The sequence below is a fragment of the Heliangelus exortis genome, chromosome 2 (assembly GCF_036169615.1).
Source record: "Heliangelus exortis chromosome 2, bHelExo1.hap1, whole genome shotgun sequence".
Classification (NCBI taxonomy): domain Eukaryota; kingdom Metazoa; phylum Chordata; class Aves; order Apodiformes; family Trochilidae; genus Heliangelus; species Heliangelus exortis.
The window spans coordinates 24074451-24101347 of NC_092423.1; the positions used below are offsets into that span (position 1 = coordinate 24074451).

A 26897-nucleotide genomic window follows, 5' to 3' on the forward strand; every position below is an offset into this window, starting at 1 on the left:
CTCTGACAAAAAACTTCTCCAAATCCCACCTACTGCCAAACCATGTTCAGTGTCAACCACATCATTGCCCTTTATCCTCCTGTCAACAAAGAGCTTGCATTTCCAGGTAGGGAGCCCCTCCCTCCCCAAGACCTTTGCAGTGGCTGATCAGTGCAGGTACCATCTCCCTTCCCCTCCATCCACCACTGCTCCCCAGCCTGGAAATGCCTCTCCCCCGCCAAGGCACTTCCCGTCTTCACATCTGCCTTGAAGACCATCCTGTTTGTGTTAGACTAAAACTGACTCTGAAGCTCATTCAGTTTTTCCTTCCCATTACTCATCCACCTCTTCTACCCCAGCTGAGACTCATCTGCCACATTAATCCCTTTAACCTTGGCAAGTTTCAAGTTCAGTTTCTTCTGCTTCACTCCATCCCTCCATCTTACTTCACTCTTTCTGAGTGCAAGATACTCCCTATACCCAGAAATGCAGAGGTGACCGTTTCTTTCTCTCCAGGGACCTCCCAGATGCCATGTGAGTGGTGCTATACAAAAAAAAAAGTATCTCACAGTACAGCACACTGCTGATGTGTAAGAATGATGTCACAGACCAGTTTAACATTAGCTTGGCAGAAAAAGGAAGTGAGGAAGGAAACAGAATTCACTGGAGACAAACACCCCCAAAACCAGAAATGTTTCACTTGACAGGAATGGAACACCTCAATGATTTTTTTTTAAACTTATTAACAGCACAGTAATAAAGGCAGCAGTCAATGTCAGCATCACCACAAACTGGAAAGAGAAACAAAATTAGCAACCGCATTTTGAAATTATTATTTCCCTCTAATTATTCTCCCTCTATATGTTCCCATATAATTTCAGTTTAACAAACAGAACAAAGCAGAACAACTGCAAGTTCAAATTTTCTTGCAAAGAGTTAACTAGGGCTGCTACAGATACGTTCTGAATATCAGGTAAGACAGGGAATCACAGAATCATAGAATGGTTCTGGACCAATTGGGAGGGACCTTAAAGACCATGTAGTTCCAACACCCCTACCACAGGCAGGGACACCTCCCACCAGACCAGGCTGCTCAAAGCCCCATCCAACCTGGCTCTGAACACTTCCAGGGAGAGGGCATCCACAACCTCCTTGGGCAACCTGTGCCAGTGTCTCACCACCCTCAAATTAAAGAATTTCTTCCTAATATCTAATCTAAATCTTAAGGAATTTTGTGGCACTGATAAAAAGTTTTAAGCACCAGATCCATTAGATGCTTCAGGGACCTCTGAGTAGAGTCAAGTGTTGGTCTTTATGTCAGGACACAGGGGGATGGAGGAGTCACATCTGCCTCAGCCTCTCCTACCCCCTCTCTGGTTCCCTCGTCAAAGGAACCAGTTTATGGGCTCGATCAAGTTCTCAAGTGAAAACCAAGAGGTAACAGCATGGACCTCTGGACTGCAAAAGCAGGGAAAAAACAGTGTGACAGTATCCCGTACCACAGAAGACAGGACACAGTTTAATTTATATTTCAATGGACAGAAAATAATGTAAAGCTTTGAACATGGCATAATTGTGCAAATACTCCTGATTACTGGGTTTCCCCCTGCTCATCTGTATACCAAAAAGATTTAGGAATAGAGTGACACTTCCAGCAAGGTGAACCATTTTGTTGAACCTAAGTCAATTAGCTGGGGCACCTATTCTGTAAGTTAACAGGAAGGAGAGAACTAAAACTTCTCTTTCCTTATAATATGGCAATGATGGGCTCAAGTGGTAAGATTTTTGACACTTATTTTTAATAATTCAGATTAAATTATATTCTAGTTTATTATATACAATATAATTCTAGTTATTTTAATACTGAAGACTTATTAACCCATGAAAATACTAAAAAAATCAAAATGAAAATGATTTTGTTAATCAAAAAACTATGAGCCAGGAAGCAAAAGTATAAAGCTTTGAAGGTTTGCTCTACTTGATTAAGGTTTAACACTATGAAAACTGTTAGAAAACAAGCATGGCAAGAATTACAGTATTCTGTCTTATATATCACCTTCCCAGAGTGCAAATTCAGTCTGATGGATGATTAACATTAGGGCAAAATTATTCACCTGATTACCAGCAGGAGAGAAATAAAATGAACATAATAAATTGCCAAATTTAGCATTATCATCACAAGAAGAATTTTTACAGATATATTGCAACAGGGAATACTCCCAGTTTTACACACAGGAATTTCCTGAATCTAATATGTCATTTATTCCTGGCAAAGTCTGTCCTTTGTCTACATATATTTCATTTTTCCCAAACACAACAGCACTAAGCTACATCACTGCTGGACCAACTTTTGCCAGATTTAACTATTGTATATAGTAAAGCTTTAGTAAAGCATTACATTTTATTACCTGAAAGGTGAGCTAGAGTAGTACTTTAATCATTCTACCAGTTAAAAAGGACATTTCACAGCCCCCAATATGCCTCATTTTAGAGGAGTTCACAGGAAGATTTACTCTTGAAGATTCTATTTTTTACTTTGTTTTGTGAAGATAAGCAGAGTAAGGTGTCCTGATGGAGAGGAACTCTACACACAGGCAAATGGGAACATGAAGGGATTTTAAGCACACAGTAGCCATCCTTTTACCTGTATATTTTCCATGCCTTTCTGTACACTATCTTTTGACAGTCTTACAAAATTTCAGGTCAGTCCTCCAGTCCTTATTTCCATTACAGTTAATAGTCCAGAGACTTCCAATACCATCACTTTTCTGATGAAGATTAGACTTCCTTCCACTTATCTTGCACTTCATTTTGCTTGATTCTGCAGTAAAGTGTTACCTGACTTCATTATCTGTCACTGTAAAAGCAACTGTGCTGTGAAAACTGCATCTCTTCATTGCATGATATGCAAATGACAGACTTGGAGAGCAGGAATGCAAAACAAAGCTCTCACAAGGAGCAAGTAATAGTGCTGAAAAATATGATACTTTGCTTAAAATTATTCGATGTTATTTGGACATCTCTTCTTTGTGAAGAAAATTCCCTTCCTTTCCCCAGTGCCAAGTAATGGAAACCAGTTTTGGCTCTAAGTGTTTCTCAGGATTTTAGAGGAAGAAAACCTATGATTGCTATGACAAAGCTGAACTGCAATAGCAATTGCTGGTCCTGCATCCTGGCTCTGCGACCAGCAAAGCCATGGAAGAACTCTACCTCTGTGCTTAGCAAGTACTGGGTCTTTTCCTTTCCTAACTGTTCTTCATGTTCAGCCCCACTGCAAAGAGAAACCCTGGACTGCTGAGCTCCTCAATGTGGTCTCTGGAGATGCTCAGACCTACCACTTGAGTTCACCATGACATTCAGTGTAAGTTGAGGTGGCCTGTGACTTCTGCCATTGCCATCAGCTGATGCACAGGACTAGAGCTGAGCACAGGGTGTATGTGGCTCATCTGTTTGAAGTTTGTCTAAATTCTGACACACAGAATGACTGTTGGTTTGCATCAAGCACCTTGTGGATCACCCATGCCATTATTCAGAGGCAACAGATTCAACATTATATTTGCAGTTCTCACTTAGTTTTCTCAGGCTAGTTGCATGTAAGAGTCAGAAAAATGCCAGACATCCCCTAAAATAATAAAAAAAGAGCAACATTTCAAATACTTCTGTTGTTATCCCAGTGCTCTGAAAATTATGTACATTTTAATCCAGTATGTACATTTAGTTACCTGGCCATGATACCAGTCTGCATGCCCAAACAACTAATGTTTTTATTCAATAATTAAGTATAGCTAGGTCAGCTAGTTAAAATTGCAGAACTTCTTTTACAGCATTTCGTTTTCTGAGTAAATTTACATAATACAAAACAGACCTCTAAATTCAATAAATTATAAACCCTTCTACAGTATTTTGTAATGGAACTGGGGCATTTGAGTATTTTCAAATAGCCTTTCATGATATGATTTCAGTCACTCTAAAGTGCTCCTTATAGCTTCATAGGCTCTACAGATTAAAAACATGCACAACAGAGGTGACTTTTTAAATAGCATTCCTTACATTTTAGAAGAGATGATGTTTGAAATTGCTCCCTCTGTTCTCCTGCCTGTTTGTGAAAAAAGCTGAGCAGCCAAGGTCCCAAGTGTCCTGATACATCACAGACCCACACCTTGCACCTGAAGTGCTGCTTATGGCAAAAGGTAGAGGCTTCATGACACCACGATGAGGACATGGAACTCACTTTCAGAGATTTTTATACTGAAACCAAATTTTCATATTGCTGGTTGAAACACTCAGTGCTTGCCAAGAATCAATCTTCATTCAAGCTTGTAAAAATATTTTAAGCTTCAGTGTATTTATGCAATGTTATGTAGAGATTGCACTGCACTTAAACCCAAGCAAAACAAGCCTGCAGCTGCACAGTCAGTTCCTCAAATAGCTCTTTGGAAAACAAGAATTTTATTTTCATGATTTTGCTGAATTCAGGATTAAAAAAAATCTTTTACTTCATTTGGAAAAATTTCTATGGCAGAAAAATTCTTAAGTATTGTTATGATGAATTCTTTCCAAACGAGGTTTACAATTTTCAAATACAAAACTGCCTAAACCTGGACAACTAAATGCTCATTTACTCCCACAAATTGTTGGTCTGGATTTCAGAGATTTTAAGAGCTTGCAATTATCACTCTACTCCCAAGCAAGAAATTTGTGTGAGCTCCTCTGTAAACCAAGCCACTTCATTGTGTGATTAAATACAACATCAGCTACTAGCCATCTTGAGGGTCGCCTCTAACTTCAGATTACCTGTTTCTCTAGGACTGAAAGAATCTTGATGTTAGTGAAGTATAAAATATTTTCCTTTTGCTGTGCCATATGTGAGTACAATGATGTAAATACCAGGATATGCTTGTTAATACAGCACCATCAGCAAATTGCTGACCAGTGTCAAATCACTGTGTACCCAGGCATCTGCAAAGTGAAGATTCCTTCTTAAAGTTCATAATATTTATAAAAGATACTCACTTTTCTATAGCTGGAGATTTCCAGCTGCAGAAAAATGTCAGAGGTTATGGTACAGCCAGCCTTACTATTGAGAGAATCTGTTCAAAACCACAGGTCATTTATCTGGGATTTATGCTACAGACGTGACAGAAAGGAGCAGGGGCCATTGCCACCATTTTGCAAGCAAGGTCCAATGACTGTACTGTTGCACTCATGGTAGCACAATCATCATCACACAATGGAATTAGTACCAGTCAAGCAGTATCAAAGCCACCTGCAAAGTTTTCGGCCTTAAGCTGTTACTTCTCTTTAACAGGATAATCCACAGCTCTCTAAAAAAACCATCTAAAAGGTGGAACACACATTCCACTACCACTTGCATGGTCTTTGCCATTTCAGTAATGAAGAGAGCTGCTAAAAGTCAGCTGTAGCTGCCAGAACTAATACTTGAGACAAAACCAGGGAGAATTATTTTTTTTTCATTCTCTCTTAGGCCTGAGGAAATAGTGCATAGATGGCTCCTTGCCCATCCACACAAACACTTAAGTCACACACCTATGCCTCTGGAGATGGGTGTTTGTGTGTGTGGGAGGCAATGCACAGGGATGAGGTGAGGTCTGGCAAGCAGCACCTTGGCCTGCTGAAACCTCAAACCACACTTCATGTACACAGTTTAGTGCTCTCTTCATCCACAAACCCAAACTAGTGTCCATTCCATTTATGCACCCGAACTCTTGCTTGCCCAATTCATGTACTAAAACCAGGACCCCGCCAACCAGGATGCTTGCCCCACTTCCTCACCTGACCACGTTGGGGTGCTCGAATGTCTCCAGGTGCCTCAAAACTGCCACCTCTCGGATGGTGGACAGTGGCATCCCCTCCTCACTGGTCTGCACCCGTACCCGCTTCAGCGCAACAAAACGGCCTCCGTTCTTCAAGTCTCGGGCTTTGAACACCTTCCCGTAGGCTCCTTCCCCAATCTCAGCCACACATTCATACTGCTGGTCAGCCAGATTTGTGCTGTCCTTATCCATGCTGGCACCACTCCTCTTCCTCCGTTGTCCCACGTGCCTTGGGCTGGCTCTCGGTCTCGCTTGCTTTCTGAAAACCAGTACTTTGTTCACGCTGCAGACAGGCCACACGCTTGGTACCTCTGCCAGAGAGGCACTAGGATGCTCTTGCCCTCCTGTTCTCGTTCCTCTTTTGTATGGGCCCCAGTGTGCCTCCCCTTTCGGCCACCAGGAATTATCATACAGTCTTTGGGAGCATTGTCTGTGTAAAGCAAATCAGATCTGGAGGACAAACCAAGCAAGAAAAGTAAGTTTAGAACACTTCACTACTTTTCAATGCTCAAAAACTGAGAAAATTAAGCTAATACATTATATAGCTGCATGCAAAGCAAACCCATGGTGCAAACAATGTGAAACACCAAGGTGACACATTTACCAATGTCCCTGTATGGCTGATACAACACTACAGTTACCATGGTCTGTGCAAAAGGCTACAATACATGGCTACAGAGCAACCACAAGCTGTGGGATTTTACTGAGCAATGGGCTGAATATAACAATTGTGTGAGCCATAGGTAATGGCGACAGCAAAGCTAACAATGCACGTGAGAGGAAGTTTTGTCCAGGAACTCACATCAGGACTGCAGGACTCAAGTTTCTCCAGTGCATATGGTGCAGTCTTGGAAACATATCCCATGCTATATTAGTTATTATTAGTAAATAACAGCATTTGGACGTGATCTGCTCTCCCTGTGCTAAGGCCTACGTGAACATATTGCAAGAGACAAGTTCCTGCCTCGAAGTGCCTTGTAGGAGAAGTATGTACATAGTGAAATGACAAAAATAAGATGTTAAAATGTACACACTAGCAAACTTATTAACATGCAAAGGTTTTGTCCGGGGATACAGCTACTGCTGGATGTGTGACTGGGAGTTGCTTGCAGAGCATGATGAAAGATGGTCTTTGGGGACAGCACGCTCTGCTGTAAAGCGCATGAGGCTGGAGAGGAGAAGCCTTCCTGCATCCAGTTTCATCCACACTTTCTGCAGGACTGCTGGCAAATCATCGCCCCTCCCAAAGCTCCACATCCATCCTTTCCCTTCTCCCTGCCCCATTTTAGTATAATGATACTGGGACCTCCAAGGCTGTAACTTGGAGGTAACTACGCTGCATTTTTACCAGCTAGGACTAAAGTTACCCAGATGGCTTAGCTGAGGATCCCCTAACTTAAATCCAGGCATGAAGCCAGAGTTGTTTTGCGCATTTATGCTGATCTTACACCTTAGTTGCAGGTGAAAACACGAGTAAAGAAAGATTTCAGAAGGAAACCTGTGCCTACTGCTCATCACTTTTCGCGGATGCAGCTGGAGGCACCAGGCTGCCTCTGGCTTCTCATGCCACCACCACAGCTGCCACCGCACCGCACCGCACCGCCCCGTCCAGCGGCCAACCCCGAGCCCCTCCGCACCTGCAGCATCACTGGGCAGCACCGTGGGTTGACCATCGCGCCTCGACCCCGCCGCCGCGAGGTACAACTGCTCCGGAGCTCCCCAGTGGGGCCGCCCGCACCCCGCACCGCACAGCTCCTCGTTCAGCCCCGCAACCAACACCAACCCGCCCCGTACGGCACCCCGTACGGCACCGCATCCCTCCCCGCATCCCAGCCCGCTCCGCTCCGCCCCGCATCATGCCCCTCCCCTCCCGCTCCCCGGCCCTGCCGAGGGCGCCCCCGGGCGGCGGGCAGCGCCAGGCGCGGTGCGTGGCGGCGGGGGCAGCGGGGGCAGCGGGCCTGCCTCGGCGCCGCCGCTGAGCCGGGTGGAAAGTTACCGCTCGCCCTCCCCGGGCACGGTGGGGTATCGGGGCTGCCCCTCGCTCCCTCCCCGCTGCCGCAGCACCCCCTCCCCACCCCCCACCTCGGCACCGAGCTGCCCTCCGCCGGCGCCCCACACGCGGTGGGGGGTGTCGGAGGGGGACACGCGGGGAACCGCGTCCCCCCACTTCCTCTCAAGGGACGGAGGTGGAGGGGGGGGCGGCTCGGCTGCTCGGCAGGACGCTGAGGACACCCCCTGCGGTCCCCCGGCATGGCAGCCCCCTCCCCCGCGGCCCCCTGCGCGGCCCCCAACACGGGGGGCGCCCCCACGCCAACCCCGAGAGGGGAGCGGCGGCGCGGTACGGCACGGCGAGCTGCCCCCGGCCGCGGTGGGGGGTGCGCGGCGTGGGCTCCGCGGCCCGGGCTCCGCGGCCCGGGCGGGGGGCGGCGTGTGGGCCACGCCGCTGGGCCGGGTGCGCGGAGCACATGGGCGCCTCGCGTTACCTGGTGTGCGCCACGGCTGCCTCCACCGCCACCAGATCCCCAAATAATTCTCAGCCCCGGGGGGGGGGTGGGGGGGGGGAGGGAGGGGGTGAGTCCTCCCTAAAACAAACCTCCCATTGAGCGAGGCGGGGTGGAGAGCCGGCCCGGGGTCTGCCCCTTCACATGGCGATGTCTCCGGCAGGTCCCGGCAGCGGCCGCCCGGGCCACACAGGTAGCTGCTCCGCGGCTCGGCCGCTCTCGGCTCTCATCCTCCTGCCGCCGCCGCCGGGCTGCACCTTGGCGCAGAAGGCAGCTCGCAGAAGGCACCCCCAGCCCGCTCCTCCCGCCCCCACCCTGCCAGGGGAAAATGAAAACGCGAAATAAAAATCGCGGCCGGCGGCCCCCAGGGAGCTGCAGCTCCGCGACCGCAGCCCTGCCGGTCACAGCCACCGGTGCGGGGCTTAAGCACCGGCCCCGGGCGCTGCCGCTGCTCCGGCGCTGCGCTGCCTCTCCTCGCTCGCTCCCTCGGCCTCTGTTCAGCCTGGGAGCAGCAGCAGCTTGCAGCTTTTTTTTTTTTTTTTTTTTTTCCCTCTCCTCAACTTTTTTTTTTTTTTTTTTTTTTTCCCTTGCTTTCCCACGCTGGCTGAATGTGACTTGACCCCGTTTCAAAAAAGTTTGACATAGTGCTTCAACATTTCCGCATTCCTCCCTGACTACAAAGGCTGCAGCCGCCTCCTTCTGCTTTCTGTCTCTGCTCTCTGTCTTCACACTCAATGAAATCCTTCATGTGCCTCTGCCAAAGGCAGCCGCATACCGCAAGGGTCGCCGCGAGCGCCGCGGCCAGGCATGGCCCGGGGCGAGGCGCCCCGGGGGGTCCCGGCAGGGCCCGGCCCCGGCCCCGGCCCCGCCGCCGTGCTCCGCGCTGCACGGACACGGACTCAGCCGGCTGCGGCAGCACTGAGAAGCCTGACTCATTCCTAAGAGCTCACTGTGCAAGGACCTGGGAAATAACCTTTTTATTATTTTTTATGCTGGTGTTTTGTTTATTGTTTATTTATCTTTTTTTTTTTTTAATCCTCCCCGGGAAATAACCTTTTTGTTCTTTTTTCTTTTCTTTTTTTTCTTTTTTTTTTTTTTCCTTTTTTTCCTTTTTTTTTCCTTTTTCTTTTTTTTCTTTTTAAATTTTTTTTTCTCCAGAAAAGCGCACATTCTTCTGTGCTTTTTTTTTTTTTTTTTTGGTACTTTCCGTTCACAGCACAGAGCTGCGGCAGGAAGTAAGAGCCCCATGAATGCTTTCGGGAAGAAACTTAGTTGCAAATTCCACCCCTAAAGCAAAGTCTTTTGCCCCGACAGGCTCGCAGCTGGAGGTGCACCGGGCAGGGGGCCGGGCGAGGCGGGCAGGGTGTGCGGGGGATCTGGGCACGGCGGCATCCCCTTCACTGGGGTAGGGAACATTGGATGGAGGCGGTTCCTACAGATAGTGAAACTTTACAGCAGAAAGAATAATATCAAAAAAACCCACATGCTGATCTACTTCGTCTTCACGGGGGAAAACACACATCTGGAGTACCCAATTCCCAGTTCTCCCAGCTGGTACCCTCCAGCACATACTTTTCAGGGCCATAAGGATGATTATGGTCCAGCTCCAGAATTGGCTCTTAGGTTGGTTTAACTGGTAGGGTTCCCTTTTAGTTTAACTAAGTATTTATAACTCTAGAAGTGTATGTTGAGTACTTGGCACCAACTATTTAGAATAAATAAAATATATATATAATACTGTAGAAACTAAAAGATCTGTGAGGAAGCAGAATATAATCCAATTACTCTACCTGGACTCACAGTGCTACTGAGCATATATGAAATCCTACAGTCTAAAGTAAACTGATTGGATGGCTTCAAAACTGACCCCAAGCAATTCCACATGCCCTTCCTATTTCTGAGAGGTTTAGGGAAGCTTGCTGAGAGGTTGGGGAGCTGCTGAGGGAAAACTGGCTGAGAGCAGAGGGAGACCTCTCCCACAGGAAAAGGGGGAGCGGGTACCACTTATGTCTTAAGGAAGAGGCCGGTGGCATGGACACCAGTGTCGTCTGTGTGCAGGAGACCATGCAGACTTTGCAAGAACTTAATTTATGCTCATAATGTATTTCAGTTTAGCCACAGAAATTCCTCAACAAATTCTGAAGCTCCTGATTTATTGGAAATAGATGCTGAAGTTAATGGCAAACCCCGTAACCTTTAAATGTGAAAGTTTGAGAGATTCAAATACACAGATTGAACTTAAAAAAAAAAAAAAAAAAAGCATGAGCAATCATATCACATTATAAAGTTTATATGTACATTCACTACCTCTGTTTATCTGTTTTGTAACATTTATGGTTTAAGAAATCTCTGTGTGTCTCTTCTTTCTTTCTTTCTTCCTTTCTTTCTTTCTTTCTTTCTTTCTTTCTTTCTTTCTTTCTTTCTTTCTTTCTTTCTTTCTTTCTTTCTTTCTTTCTTTCTTTCTTTCTTTCTTTCTTTCTTTCTTTCTTTCTTTCTTTCTGTCTTTCTTTCTGTCTTTCTTTCTGTCTTTCTTTCTGTCTTTCTTTCTGTCTTTCTGTCTTCCTGTCTTCCTGTCTGTCTTTCTGTCTGTCTCTCTCTCCCTTCCTTGCTATCTTCCCTCCTTCCCTCCCTATTTTCCTTCCTTTCCTCCCTTCTTTCTTTTCTCCTTTTATTTTTTTACATTATTTTCTTTTAATTTTATTTTTTAAACTTAATATTTAGGCAGCTGTAACAAGCTCAGTACAAAAAACCCTCCTCAGGTTCCAGGGTCATGAGTTGTCTCCCTTTACACGCGAAAGGCTACATTTTGGGGGAAAGAGAAGTGAAGTCTTGGTTGCTGTCTTTCCCCTAAATATCTCTGGATGTTTTAACTCCAGGTGGGCTCTGTTCCCAAGAAGGGACTGAGGGGCACTGGGTCCTTTGGCCAGGTAAATGTGCAGCTTCATGTTCAGGATGAAGGGGAAAGGAGACTTCTGCACTTTTCTGACATTTGCCTGTTCTGAAATGTGCTGATTTATCATGCTAAAAAACAACACAAACTTATCCTTTCATCCCATATTCTCCCAGCATTTTGAGGAGAATATATGTAATAGTCTTTTGTTTGCCTTTCTGTGTGGTGATGTCAGTAGAGATTACCACGGGAGATTATAATTCTCATGCTATCAAACTGAATTAATTTAAAGCATAAAAGTGCCCCATGTTAATGTGGCTTTATATGAGCCTGAGATTTCAAAAAAAAAAAAAAAACAAAACACACAATCACAGTATCATTCTGGGTGGAAAAGACCTTTAAGATCATTGAGTCCAACCATAGAATGTGACTGCTTTTTTTCTCTCCACCTGTTGATCAGGTAAACAAACTTCTGTCTCTCTTAAAGTGCAGAGGTTGAGGAAACTGCAAAATCTCTAAAATCACCTAAACAATTTTTCTCATTTTTCTTTATATGAGTTAAGCATTTTCAGGAAGAAATTTCCAAACATGATTAAACCAATCAGCAGCTAAAATGGATGGTATTACAAATAATTTGTTGTAGAGGATGAAATTACTTAACTGAATCACCAGAATTCTTTGATAATAGAAAATCCACTACATTTATTTTGAAGTTCAGAGTCAAGAAATTTCAAACAACATGCATTTTAGAATTAATTATAAATGACCAAAAATACACTTTAAAGAAAGATCTTTTTCTTTTCATAAAAAACTTTAAAAATGTTTAATATTTTAGTTATGAAAGTAACATTCTGATTTAGAATAAGTAAGTATGAATTTATTTTACTATAAAAAATAGAGGTATCCCCATGGAGGAATTAATAGATCCTTTATTTCTTTTGTAGTTGAAAGAATCTAAATTTTTAGAAAATTACAGCTATTTTGAGAAATTAATGGTTTAAGAAGCTTATTAAATATTGTTATGAAATGAATTCAGAATAATATGTGTTGCTAATTCTAAGCTTCCTTAATTCTAAAGTGGTTTTTTTGTTATGGAAAAGCAAAAAGTTGGGAATGTGTATCAAAAAAGAAAGAAAATAAATTTCTTTCTACATCACTGTTTTCTGATTTTCCATCAACATTTTCCTTGTGAAAATATGTTTTTCAATATCTTCAAATCCATTTTTTTATTCTAGTATTTTTTTGTCACATAGAAAAAAGAGAAAAAACTTATAATGAAATGCAATTGAAAAGGCAAATGCTAATGTGTTATTTTTATTGCAATTAAACTCCAATCAAGCTCCATTACAGTGAAAAAATTTGTTACATGCTGTACAGAAATAATTTCATAAAATAGGGTCTTTAATGTGTTGCTGGAAATAACGAATAAGGCAGTGCTGTGGAAATGGATAACAAGCAGTTGCCTAAATGAGTATAAAGCAGTTGATTAAAATAAAATGGTAGTGGTGTGCAATACCAAGAAGTGTGATGAATAGATTAAGATGTTTAGAAAGGATGAGACACAGTGTATAGTTTTGCTTTGTGTATTTTATCTGTGTTTTGGGAACAGCTGAGGTTTTGCTGGGGATTCACAGTTTAATCTTACAAGAAGTGTTCTACAAAACAGCATGAAACTGCCTTTTCAAAGTACAGATTTTCATAAGGCTTCTGGAAAATAGTTTGCTTTGATTATGGTGTTATTGTCGGGATTTTTTTAGTTAAGTTCCATCTTCAGTCTCAGTTATTATGATTTTAAACTGATTTTTCTGAGCATTAGTCCTCAAGAAAACACCTGAACTGATGAGAGACCCACTATTGTTGTAGTAGAGAGACATCAGTCAGCTATCGTGAATATGAATATTTAGAACCTGCAAAATTTGTTTTAAAATGGTAGTATAAATTATGGGGTTTTAGAAGTTTCCACTAGCAACCTGAAAGCAGTTTTATAAACAATTAGTATTTATTCTCCCCAGAAAAGTATTCCTGAAAATATATTTCAGATATCACACCTCATGCTGAACTTGGGAAAAGAATATTTTCACCTATAGTAAGTTGTGGTTTATGTGTGAAAGTATAAATGAATAAATGTGTATATATATAAGTATATATAATATACTAAACATTTTAAAGCTCCTTTCAGTGGTTCATTGCTGATGTACCTTCTTAGACAGTCAAAAGAGATAACCAAAAAAATCTAAAGCATACTTACAGGAAAAGAATTCTTTAACACTCACACAATGTTTTACCTAATTCAAGTGAGAGAAAATATTGTCTAATCCATGTAAAATGTATGCAGCCACTGCATAATTGGCAGTGATGAAGGTATCTAAGCCAGTTACAATATGATTGATTTATTTTTCTTTCAATCAGAGCCTTTGTTTATAGCAGGTAATATTATGTTTTACTAATGGTATCTTTCTGCTGTTACAGTAAAAAACTACACTGTGGGGCTATTGTTTCTTAGCACAAAGAACCATAACATAATGTTAGGTATTTAAGTATACACATCTTTCTCCAGGTTTGTTTGTGTATGCTTTAGTCATTACCAGTTGAAGGACTGGCCAAACAATGTGCCATGTTGAAAAGCCTACAACTGATGCAAGCCTGTTGACTCCAGCAGTCTGAAAAATCCAAGGAATGAACCTAAGTGAATCCATCAGTCATATTTTCTTATCCAGCTCTTAAGGCAAGAGCCAGCACACTTCACTGGCTTTCTTCAAGAAAGTTGACTTTTGGGGATTATTATGGAATGGAAGATCAAGTGCAAAATGTATACCTGTGTACACCTACCTATCAAAAACCCCCCAATTTACTATTTGTATTGGCATGATTCTCTCAAAGCTCTAGCTAGGAGCTGGGTGTCCTCTTGCAATCCATGCTATGAAGCATCATACTAAACGTAGCCTCTGAACCAAACTGCTTGCAGTCAGAACCAGGGAAATGGAAGGACAGAGAAAGGGAAAGATTTTCTGGAAATCAGGCTACAGATCAGCAGGAATAAAGTTGAGCAATGAGATGGAGATTCCTGGAGCCCTGATCCTGTGATGTAGCACAGGGGTAGATAAACTGTGGCATGCATACTGCAGGCAGTGTCTGAGGTGGTGGGGTCCTGATGGCACATTTTATGCCATGGGGCTCGCAGCCAGGCTGTGCTGCTGTGGAAGCTGCTTAATCCAAATCCGTGACAGGAGTGACAGCAGGGAAGTACCCCAGTGGGGTCTGCTGAGACTGGCACTGCCAGCCCATCGCAGGACCCCATAGCATGCAACACAAGGTGATGCTCCTGAGGAACCAGTGCCACCTCCCATCTGTGGTCTCTTGCTGGCACTTTTCCTTGCAGCTGAGTGCTAAGTAGAGGGGTATCTGTTTTGGCCTCAGGACAAAGATTTTTTTAAAGGGGCTCTTAGGGGCAGAATTATTTGCCACCCTGAAGCTGGCAATAGCCAGCAACTGAGTGACACAGTAGAGAAAGGACCTGTGTTTATTTTCTTTCAAGTGTTTTCCCTAATTTGCAGTCACTGTTCATTGGCATTACATGCTACACTTCTTTATAGCAGTGTTTGCCATGGGTAAGATTACACCTTCTTCCTTTCTGCTCTCTTTATTCATTTTAGTAGCTTTTACATGTGCTTCAGGTACATTTATTTACATCTATGTATATATATTCAGTGCATGGCCATATATTTTTTTCTTCATGCCTTTTGTAAAATGCTTATTATTAATCTCTGTTTTCCATTCACCGTAGAAGAGAAGCAGAGATAGTTCTTCAGCTGTGAAAAAATGATGTTGTGAGTGGAAACTTTCAAAGAAAACCCTCTTTGGTTTGGGGTTTTGTCCTAGATTTTTGTATCATTCAGGTTTTAAAAAAATTACTAATAATATTTTAGTTGTGATCAGGAAAGTCTGTCACAGAAAGTAAGACTTTACTCTGCTGATCTGACCCCACATAAACATAATGTTATCTGTTGGTAACAGTGACTGAAAAAAGATTTTATACATTTTTCTTCTGTTAGTGTTTCACAGAAAGGAGCAGACTTTGAATGCAGATAATGTACAGACCAAGTTCTTAAATATGTTCCAGTTGTGGGTTTCCTTCTGTCACACAGAAAGAACCAACCTTATCCCAGAGCCCACACGGCGTTCATTCAGTGGGTGGCCACTAAGCCTTTTTAGTCCTGCTCTTGGAAATTAAGTCAACTTGATCTGGAAATTGCCAGTTCACCCAGAACCCCAGCATGCCATCTGTATAGTCCAGTTTTGGAGAAAAATTGCATATTTGTTCCTGCTTAGTGAAAAATGCAGTAGCATTTGTCACAGTGGGCTAGAAAAACTGGTGTATGAGATAGGAACATGCCCAAAGTATGATATCATTGGAAGTTAATGAACATTTCGCCAATAAATCAAATAGAAATATGATTACATACAATCTCTGGGGTCAGTCCATAAAAATAAATGTAATGAAAAGTAAGTTGAAATTACATAGCATTTGACAGCAGAAAAAATGGATAGTATAAAACTGCTATCATGTTTTAGTATGTAGAAATAACTGGGAGTTACATGGTATAATCAATTGATTTCTAGGAGTCTATCAGATCTGTGCTGTTTATTGATCTGTATCAAGAAACAATTGGCTTGGGTTACATCAGAGATCTATTTTAAGCATTAGAACCTCTTTCTAAAGACAAGCATACAGTTAAGTAAGCAGGGTCAGGCAACCACAAGAGGCAAACATCTTTTGGAAATGATCTAATCCTGCTCCAGAGATCTGGGATGGACTAGGTCATCCTGAGCTCATCCCCCATCTGGTTGTATGCATTTCTGATTAGGTACTGTTCCTGAGTACAAAGGCAGCAATAGTCTTTAAGCATCAACAGCTGTCACAAAATGCATAGCATTTTGAATAAGAAAGTAATTTTCTATATTCTAGAAAAACACTGGGAACATGGACACCCGGTAGGTAGCTCTTCTCTGACATTTAATAGCAATTGTTTAATGCTGATCACTCTGCCTACAGTGTCACATCAGTGCACCCACCTCTGCTGGCTGCTAAATACAAAGCAATGACTTGGAAAGGGGAAAACTTGTCTGCCTTATGCAGTTCCATGCTTTAGAAGGCTGGCATAAGAAGGAAGGCAAAACTTTAGGAGCAAGCAATATTAGTAGTAACGACAATAAATTGTACCAGCCAGTGTAATTTACTTGTATTAAGCACGCAGTGGTGGCACTGAGGTGTAAACTGTCATAAGTGACAAGTGCAGTGCTGTGAATGTTGGGAAGTGATATCAATATACTTACCTACCCCAACATCTTAAAAACTCATGCACTTAAATTAGAACCTCTATTAGATAAAGACATATATTTATACACAATATATATTAAACTGCCTACAAAATTGACTACATTTTTCTTATCTCTCTGAAGTTATACCTATGTAATGTTGAAGGAACAGTTGCTTTTCTGAGTGTATGGAGACTGCATGGATTCTTCATCTCACCCTAGTGCCATAGGGAAGGGACTGCTTGCTTCTGGCAAACTGTTCTTTAATGTTGCCCATAACATAGGCTTAGAAATACAGTGCTAATAAATGCAAATCGTCACTGTTATTAATTTTATTTTACTTCACATTCAATGTATGCTGAAGTCATGCAGACAGCACTGACTATCAAATGTTCTCTGCTGTTTTAAAGGAAAATCAGACTTTTCAAACAGAGAAGTGGGCAGGTATTTTCAGGATTAAAGCCAATCTGCCAGTATTCTGTAGAGTATAATATGTTCTCATTGCATATGGATTTACATGCATAACTTCTCTTAAAATCAATCAATGTTACTTACATAAATGTCCTTGCTTGTCCACAGAAATAACGTATTCTTTAAGGCTGCAATACTTTCATAAATGTAATGTAATACTACAGTATGGAAACAATGTGGGAAAATAATGTTGAACATCCACTAACTCATTTTCAGATTCATAAGTATATGAGCTGTTTATTATCAACCAGAAAACTTCTATTGAATGTAATTATGCAGTGGATTATGTACAACGGATGCCTGCCCGTATTCCCTACTTGTACAGCCCCTGTTATAGGATGGTCAGCTCTGAGTGTGCAATTCACAATAGTTCTTCCAAGCCAACACTGATGTCAGGATGTCACATTTCTAATTTTTATACCAAGCAGAGGAGCTAAACATGGGATTTTGGAAACCAGATAATGGCAACAGCCAAAAAAACCCCCAAAAAACAACAACAGCTACCCTGGGTCAGAACAAAGATCTCTGTAGGGCAGTCTCTGACAGTGGTTAATAATGTGTGTTTAGGAAAAGAGTTTAAGCATAATACTATCAGTTCTTTGATCTATTATAACTTTTTCAAGATAAAGAATATTGTCTCATTCCTAAAACTAGGGATTAAACCCCCAAAGTTCAACTTCCTAGTCTTGCCTCCACTGTTAGCACATAAAGCTGAGCAAATAAACAGTGTGTGAGCCAGCCCAGTCATTGCTAATGTGATTCCTCTATTTTTGTTTCTCTGGGCAAAGCCTGTGAAGGGTCCTACACAAGGGTGCACTGATATTATTTATGATAGTCAAGTAAAACCATTATTTATCTCTTCCTAGCTAAGAATACCTCAAACTTCAATGGGGAATTGCATCACCTTTCAAGCGTGGGAGTACAGAGGTGCACATGCGTGTACACACACAGCTCAAATATTTTGCTCTGAACAAGACCTAACATTGCTGACAAAACAAAGTATTAAAAACACACGATAGTAAAAGGCAAATTAATTACCTGAGGTTTAAACTGTATAATTGCCTGTTTTGTGATAAAGTAAATAAATTGAAATCAGATTTGCTAATGATGAAGCTGTGAACAAAATTGTACCAAATACTTGGTTTCCTTTGAGGCTGAGAGATCTGGGAGTGCTTCAGTACACCATGTCAGGGCAAGACCAGGGTGTGTACAACTCTCTCTTTCTCCTACTTTCCCTGTTCTCTATGCCCCACTTTCTGCAGAAAATAAACCCAGAACTGTGGGCTGGACAGGACCTGTGGCACCTTCCCACCAGGACAGAGAGACAGAACCCAGTGATTTTCTGGGTTTCCTCAGTGCTGATCAGCTTAGACACACTTCTGAGATTTCTAACATTAACTATTTTATTATTTTTTTAATTATTTCTTGAAAGCATTGCCGTGTCAAAAATTACTGCACATATGAGTACTTACAGAAAAAATAAACCAGAAGAACAGACATCAATAAAGGACATAGGTGTATATAGCCTGCTTCATCCAGCCTATCCATTATTGGTGTAAGAGCAGCTTTTATTGAAATGTTTCTAGAGTCTCTCTACTTCACTGACTAAACTTCCCTGATCTATTTTTAGATCACATCTGAAAACATCAACCAGATCTACCCTTTGGCACAGTTGAGAAGTGAACCTCTCCATACTGATTCTATGACTGAATGTTTCAGTTTATTCTTATATACAGCTCAATTCCAGGAAAGACTAATGCATCCATAAGGAACTTGCAAGGAATTTGGATTTCCAGCTTTATAATCACAGTCCTGAAAATTCCTACTCTCCTACTGCCTATAGTGAAGTACACTGAATTCCAGAATTCAGATTTGTGCATTTGAGGATACATCTGTTTCCATCAATGTCCAGTGTAATACAGTACAGAAGTCACTAAGATAGTAATTTTACAAATCAATAGAGAACAACAGCTTCTCATGAGTTTTTATGAAGGCAGAAGAAGAAACCAGAAGACTGGTTTCTTTCCAAGTGTACGTTTACATATTTTTTCCACAGTCCTTGAAGTGACAGCTTTGCTGTAACACCTGCCATTCAGAGAAAACCAGATTGCTGCAGTTAAAAACTAATGGTGTTATACTTATTGTAGACTACTTTCCCATGCTTGAACCACTGTTTATCAGAGACTAATTATCCAAAGAATTTATTGCAAGATAAGAATCACAGTGCAATTTTGACTTTTTTATTGCATGAACATGCAGTGGCTAAAATACAAACATATTGTGTAGGATTGTCTTTTCTTTTGAAACGATGCCTAAAGGGAAAAAAATCATGTGGCACCACAGAAAATAGGTTCCTTCTATCAGCTTCTGTCTCCTTAGGAAAATATGAATCTTTTTCTTTGTTGTTTTAAAAACAGTTTGAAAGCCTGGGATAACATGGGAGATGTTCTTACTACTCTTTGCATCATCAAAGAATGCATCCCCTGACCTCTCTTCTTGGCCATACTTCAGTTGAGAAAGCAGTAGAAGATCCATGTTTCCCTCCAGTGTTTTTAATAGAAAAGTTGAGATAGGCACCTGAGTTATGGAGAACTGGGAAACACATGAAAACTATTAGATTTTGGGTTTTGGGTAGAGATGCAGTGAGATTTGAGAACCAGACAATGATTGGTCATACCTAACCTTGATGTATTCTACAGAGACACTATGAAGCCTTGCAAAACTGCTACACTCAGTAAAGACACTGCATGAAATGTATGGGCAGGCAAATGGAAAAAAAAAAGGCTGGTGGAAGGCAGAGACAATGGAGGAAAAACTGAATTTTGCCTTCTTGATCCACAAGCAGGCTGATCCTGCTACAGGAAAGGGAGTGGTGGGACTAAGGGATGAGCTAGGGCAGAACTCTGCAGGCCTGAGCTGGATCCAGATGTCACAAGGGAAGGGAAGGGAAGGGAAGGGAAGGGAAGGGAAGGGAAGGGAAGGGAAGGGAAGGGAAGGGAAGGGAAGGGAAGGGAAGGGAAGGGAAGGGAAGGGAAGGGAAGGGAAGGGAAGGGAAGGGAAGGGAAAGACACAGGCACCAGAGATCTGCGGCTCAGGAGGTCCAGTTTGCTCATCCACCTGGTAGCCCTTGCAGGGCCATCACAGTGATCCCTCCCTGCCAAAAGTTTTCTTCTGGTGTGGGCAAAGCAGTCAGAGAGGCCACAGGCACTTTGCTGCATATCAGGCTTGTTGAATAAAAGCATTTATTGATATATTGAGGTCTTTCTTCCATACATTGTCTTATCACAGAAATCACAGAAAGTTAGGAGTTGGAAGGGACCTTGAAAGATCATCTAGTTGAACCCCCCTGCCAGAGCAGGGTCATCTAGGGCAGGTCACACAGGAACATGTCCAGGCAGGTATTGAACATCTCCAGAGAAGGAGACTCCACAACTTCCCTGAGCAGTCTGTTCTAGTGCTTTGTCACCTTCACCGTGAAAAAGTTTTTCCTGATATTTATGTAGAACCTCCCATGCTCAAGCTTGTACTTGCTGCCCCTTGTCCTGTCATTGGACATAACTGAAAAGAGCCTGGCTCCATCCTCCCAGCACTCACCCTTTACATATTTATAAACATTAATGAGGTCACCCATCATTCTCCTCCAAGCTGAAGAGACCCAGCTCCTTCAGTCTTTCCTCTTAAGAAAGATTTTCGACTCTTAGTGGTCTTAGTGATGTCTTGCCACTGTTTTAGCATTTCTCTAGCATATTTACATGCTTTCCAGAACATGGATCCTGTTCTCATTCCCCAAACACAAACTGTCCCTAAGTATCAGAAACTACAGCGTGGTGACAGGAGAGCAGAGGAAGGGGTACTTGTGTAGTTCAAAGACTCTTTCACTTCATATAGGGCCCAGCATTGATGCACAAGAGTAAAAGGAATAATTTTTAAAGAGTCTGGGTTTAGCCTGCCACAAAATTGTGCTCAGGGGAGTCTCAGACTGTAAGGAGGAGCTGAACTCCCATTCACTGAAGGCAAAAGAGTATTAAGGCTCTTGCACCTCTAAAAGAGGCTTTTAGGTTTGAACCACCAGTTGCCTTATAGGGCAATATGTATTTATACTTATGATGGTTAAAATGTTTATCTTTTTTTAAGTAGGACAGACACTGGGATCCATCAAAACTGACAGCTTTTTGTATCATACATGACAGCTCCTCTAAAAAAAATGTTTAATGTTCAAGGGAGAAAAGCATGCAAATAGGATGTCTCGTTTTCAAAAGTCCATCCAGCAGCTTGCTCGAGCTTCCAGGGGAGTTACTGGGAACTCAGAATCTTTCAAGGACTCTAAAGATTAAAAAAACCGAACAGGTCTATTATTTAGATGTCTAAATTGAGGCTCCTGCTTCCAAAGTCATGTTTTATTTCTCCATAATGGGTTGAGGACTTATTCATGCATCAGAAGAAAGAGAACTGAGGGTAAAGTTATGGATTAATTTCACATATTATCCCTCAACAAAATTTTTGCCCATCATGCAAAAGAACAAATTTAAGAATGCTGCAATAGGCTCATTGTTCCCTAATGTTATATCAGCTCTTAATGATTCAGCCCAGAAAAAACACAGGACTGAAACCAGTAACTGTGGTTATTGCTTATCAGCTACACAACAAGAAATTTGACTCAGCAAAGTAAGCTGTCAGTGCCACACACATCAGATTAGCACACAACTGACTTTTGCTGGAGGGTAATAACTGATGTACAAACTTAAAATGAAACTACAAAGTAGTTATTCTGAATGTCCATCATGGTACTAAAAGATCAGCAAAAATAACTGACATGAAATGCCTTTGTCTTCTCATGCACTGGACTTTGGATGTTTGGAAACTGATTTTTATTTAGGTCCCTTAGCAGAAGGGAAAATATACATTGCTCTTGGAAACTATGGATTTTGTGGTTTGCTGCTAAGTTTACCCATTTCAATGAATCTGTAAATTTATAATTTTAAAGTAAATTAATAAGGTTACTGTGAATTTAGCAATTTATTTTGCAACAGAAGAAGCCTAAACAAGACTCTTGCAGTACATCCATACCAGTTCAGGAATCTGGCATATAGAATTGAGCAAATTATTATCTGTCTTCCAACTGGAAACAATATCACAGGAGAACTGTATCGTATTATTTAAAAGCCTACAACTGTGAAAGCTGAACCCATGGGTAAATGTATGAGAAAAAAAAATGGAATAGGAGAGCCAGGCTGCTATCATAAGGTAAAAAAGGTCTGTTGAAGTCCACTGAAATTAAAGACCTTTTTGAAATAGGCTTTGGAACTGCATAACAACTGACATGGAGGAAAAATGTGAATTTCCTTAAATCTCTGTTTCCTCATATGGATTGAAAATGCAATATAAATAAATATCATTATGAAATAAGTAAGGATTTTGATATGTAAAGGAGTAAGAATAGACCTCTGAGATGTATTCCACCACAGCAGATACACAAGTTAACAAGGAATTTGCCATGGTTATGCAAACGTGAGAGCTTGGGAGCTGACCATTCCCTGCCACACGAGCAAAGACCATTTTCATCAGGCAGAGGAACCTTCAAAATGTTATTTCTATAGTTGCAGATTGTTGTCTGATATGAGTTAATTAATTAAGGTGAGATGAATGCCCTCCTTGGTGTAGGGGAACCTGCCTGTCCTCAAGGGAACTGTGCCTAACTAAAAACCACCATGAGTGCTCTGTGGGCTGCAAGTTGGAGTGGGGAGTGGCAATGAAAAACAACGAGTTCATTTTTTGGGGGTGGCTAAAGTGTGGCTAAATGGTAAACTAACTTGAGTAGTTCAGTTTTGGAAACTTATCATCACACACTGGACCCTAAGGCTGATACCTCTGGTATCAGTAAGAAGACTGTGCTGAGGAACTTTAAGGGTAAGTTTGGCCACTGGAAATTTTTAAACATCAAAAAATGAAGGAGGCATCACTACACCAATGCAAAAAAAATTGCTACTAGTCGCTTCAGTTTGAAAATTGTCCAGAGCTGACAACACACATGTTGAAAGAATAATGCATGATCTCAGCTCTAAAAAATAAAGAGATTTTTTAAATGCCTAAAATTAGGCTGCCCAGAGTAGTCTCTGGGATCCTGTGCACAAAACCTTCCATAGTGCTATGTCCCCTTGGCCTTTTGTGTATCTCTCATTTCTGGGCTTTTTCTGATCTTAATTAAAGAGAAATAATGATACAAGGTATCTTCTTTCATGAACCCCAGAAGGGAAATGAGAATTATAAAATGCAAAGGAAAACTTGAGGCTCAAGGAAGTAGGGGTTATGAATTACAGGAAATATACTATTATATTAAACATTCTTTTAAAGCAGCATGGTTTGTTTCTTATCAAAGGCTTGCTTTTAGCTCCTAGTCCACAAACTACCTTTTGAAATGGATGCCAGGACTCTCCGTTCCTTTTGAGTTTGTTTGGTTTTTACAGGGGTGAGTGATTAATGTTAGAAAACAGAAAAAAATACTTTCCCTTAGAGCATGCCAAAAAAGGTAGCTGAATACTAGCACTCTATGGGCAAAACTATGTACTGACTACATTTCAGGCTGACCCATTGACTGCAGGAAGAGCTGGAATGAGCACAACTCAAAAGTTGGCTCCATCTAATGTATGAAGAGAAGTTATTTTGGTTTGTGCCTATTCCTGTAAAAAGTGTGAATTACAAGAACCTGTATGAATTAGGTTTAGAATAATTTACTTTTTTTGTTGATATTTTTGACTGAAACAGGCCTTATTTAATTAAGAAGAGCCTTTAAACAAGAGGGACCCACAGTTCAAGCCTTTTGTCAGTGGTGTAGAAACCAGACTTTCATAAAAGTGATTCAGTCAGGCTTTTTGGGTTTTTTTTGTGAAACAGGTTGACAGTTCTTGATAAGAGATAGTCTTGCAAAATTTGATGATATTGCAAAGTATTGTAGTAATTTAAAAAACATAGCTTAGGAAACACACACAAAAAATTGTATTAAATCATGAGGTCAGTTTCTTTGACCATCTGAAACGCAGTTGATGCTGGTATCACAGTCTGTGATCAGCTTGGGAGAGAAGCTTTTTTCCAGGTGGGTCTTGCTATAGAGTTGGGCCATATTCTTTCTCAGCCCTTTTGATCTAGAAATCTCCCTGCAATATGGAAAAATTAAGAAATTTCTAGGTGTTCTGCATTTTCAGTTGGGTCAGAAATACTGCCCGAGAATCATTCTAGTGGCATTTTGAGATCTGAGATCTAAGGAAGCGAAGAAGTAGAGAAATTAAAACTAAACAAAAAGCAAGAGAAGGCTGAACATAATTTAGATAGTAAAGAGTAAAAACCATAAACCAGCACAAGTTGAGAATAACAATATTTACCTTTTATTTTAAATTAAATATCAATTATGTCTGCAAAGTAAAGTTGATTCTTATTATATCCACAAGATGGCTGAGGTGGAAAGGTACCTTTTGAGGTCAGCAGTTCCAACATCCCTGCTCCAGCAGGGTCACCCAGAGCTAACTGCCCAGGACCATGGCCAGACAGCTTCTGAATATCTCCAAGGATATTCACAGCCTCTCCAAGGCAACCTGATCATTTGCTCATGAAAACAAATGAATGAAAATAAATTGATTAAAAGAAAGACTTTGTTCTTAGTTCCTACCTGGACCTACAAAACCACATCTCACTTGCCTGCTTCTTGCCCTCTACCTCTTCTTCACTCTTGATTGATACTGATGTCTTAATGGTGCCAAGACACAGGAAAAACTGTTTTAGTTAGCTTCACATTTAGTATAAAGATATTTGTTTCTTAGAGGGACAACATTGGCTCCCACCACACAAAATAACAATCTGTGCCTCTGGAGTCACAAATACAGCTCCAGGGCATCGTGTGTGTCTCTGATGGAATCCAGAGCAGCTGGATCAATGCATAACAGTGAAACCTGAGGAGGACAATCCCAATTCTCCCCATTTCTATGCCCCTATGCAGATCTATTGTGGAACAATTATTTTTTAAAAACCCAACAATACAGCATAACAAAAACAAAACAAAAAAACCCCAAAAAGAACCCCAAAACCAAAACCAGCCTTGAAGTTGGTACCAAATAAATAATAAAAATATTTTGCTCTCTAGGCTCCCTCTCCTGGCTCTGGACTAGTAGTTTTCTGCTGGTACTGGAATACTATAACTTCTGTTAACTGAATGATGAATTCAGCGCACAAAAATAAAAATATGAAATATTGGGTAAATAGGAGAAATCCCATTTTAGCCCTACAAAAGATCAGAACCTGATAACCCAGGAAAAGTCTGGTATTTTTTATGTGTCATGTTAAAAGCAATTTAAAAAGGACAGGAGTGTTCTCTTAGTTATTAGAAAATGTACAATATGCTGTATGTTAGATATGATGAATGTCTTAGCTGTAATGCATTAGATCCTGTAAATTAATAAACCAATATCCCTCTACAGCTCCTCTGATTCAGTTGTCATTAATGTCATTCTGTCATTGGGACAGAAATATTTCTGTATCTTAAATATGGCTTTTCCCACAGTGACTTCAGTAGACCATAACAAACCATCTTGAAGCCTAGAAGATGTAAATCTGTTCTTTGAATTTGGAAAGAAATTTATTTTGATTGAAAAACATAATAATAACTAAGACACTAGTCAAATCAAAGAGGGAATGGCCCAGAGCCACAGCAGAGCAAAGGTGTGTATTTGTCTTAGCTGTACCAATACATTTTGTTTCTCTGGTCATAAAAAAACCTACACAGAAAAAAGGTGGTTGCTTGAGGAAAAATTAAGTTCTGGGTGAGGCACTCTTCCTCACTCCCAAAGTTCTTCATATATGTACAGAAGAGCTAGAGACTTCATTTTTTTCCACTTAACATGGCAGCTAAAAGATCAAGCTTGCAGGTTCTTTTTCCTCAGAAACTCCTTCACAGATTTGATAAATCTTAAAGTATATTAGAAAGTGCCTTAAAAATAATTTTAAAAAGCATCTTATACTGTAGGAATATTTACAGTTAATTGCTGGCCAGGTTTTCTGGAATGCTGGGTGATTACCTCTCCCACAGGAGTCTGTAGGAGCTGTATGTAGCCAGCTCTGAAAATCTGGTCAGAATTCTTTCTGCCAGACATCATGTACCAGATCCACTCTTTTTCTCTGTAATACTAGAGCCCAAAAAATCATGCTGAGGGATTGAAATGGCTGATGTTTGTTGGCTTGTTTTGGCCTCCCTGCTCATTGAATCCATCTTTCTAGCTTGATGGAGAACTTTTGTCCTCACTGGAATTGCCAAGAAGTTACAAAGAGCCCATCACCTCACTTCCAGGCTGCTGGGCTCCCAGTGGGATAAACTGAAACCCATATTGTTGTTTCAGTGGGGGGAACAGGGACACAATGACTGCTATAAAAGACATTGATTTAAAATAAAAGAAAAGAGGGAACCCCTCCTTGCAGAGAACCATGAAATATCGACTGAAAGGGATCCTTTTCACCGCAGATTCCCTCTGCATTGCCTGATTTGCTTGATATTAACAGAGAACAAAGTGTTCTTGACTCAAATGAGTTTCAGTTTAAGCAGTACATCTACCTATCTTTTACCCTTCCCTTCAACCTGTATTTTCCACTGCTGCAATCAGCTCTAGATGAATATGTCTGTCATAACACATAACCAGGTTGTAATAATATATTGTTTATTTCTGCATTGCAACAGCTCTGAAAAAAAGTTATAAAATTCCTATGAAATCTAACTTTACTTTCTTAGGAACTCTGTTGTTTCATAAACAGTTGTACTACAACTCAGGGACAGTATGAAAACTCAGGTCAGACTCACGGTGTGTCCAGCTTGGAGAACTCTGAGAACTGCTGCTGCAGCAATTCACACAAGTGCTCTGGCCTCAAGAG

General features: G+C 41.2%; 1 protein-coding gene across 4 annotated transcripts in view; it reads right to left on the bottom strand.

Moving 5' to 3' along the window:
* Positions 1-26897, bottom strand: part of CDK6 (cyclin dependent kinase 6) — a 170859-nt gene that overhangs the window by 123806 nt on the left and 20156 nt on the right. The window contains exons 1-2 of one of the 4 annotated variants that reach the window (XM_071735233.1): positions 8407-8826; positions 5773-6263 (exon numbers count right to left, since the gene is read on the bottom strand). In XM_071735233.1, coding sequence (XP_071591334.1) covers positions 5773-6005 — 233 coding nt within the window. In that variant the 5' untranslated portion in view covers positions 6006-6263; positions 8407-8826. Of the gene's footprint in view, positions 1-5772; positions 6264-7450; positions 7593-8296; positions 8359-8406; positions 8827-26897 lie in introns of those variants that run through there. The other 3 variants (XM_071735234.1, XM_071735235.1, XM_071735236.1) reach the window with 3 other exon arrangements.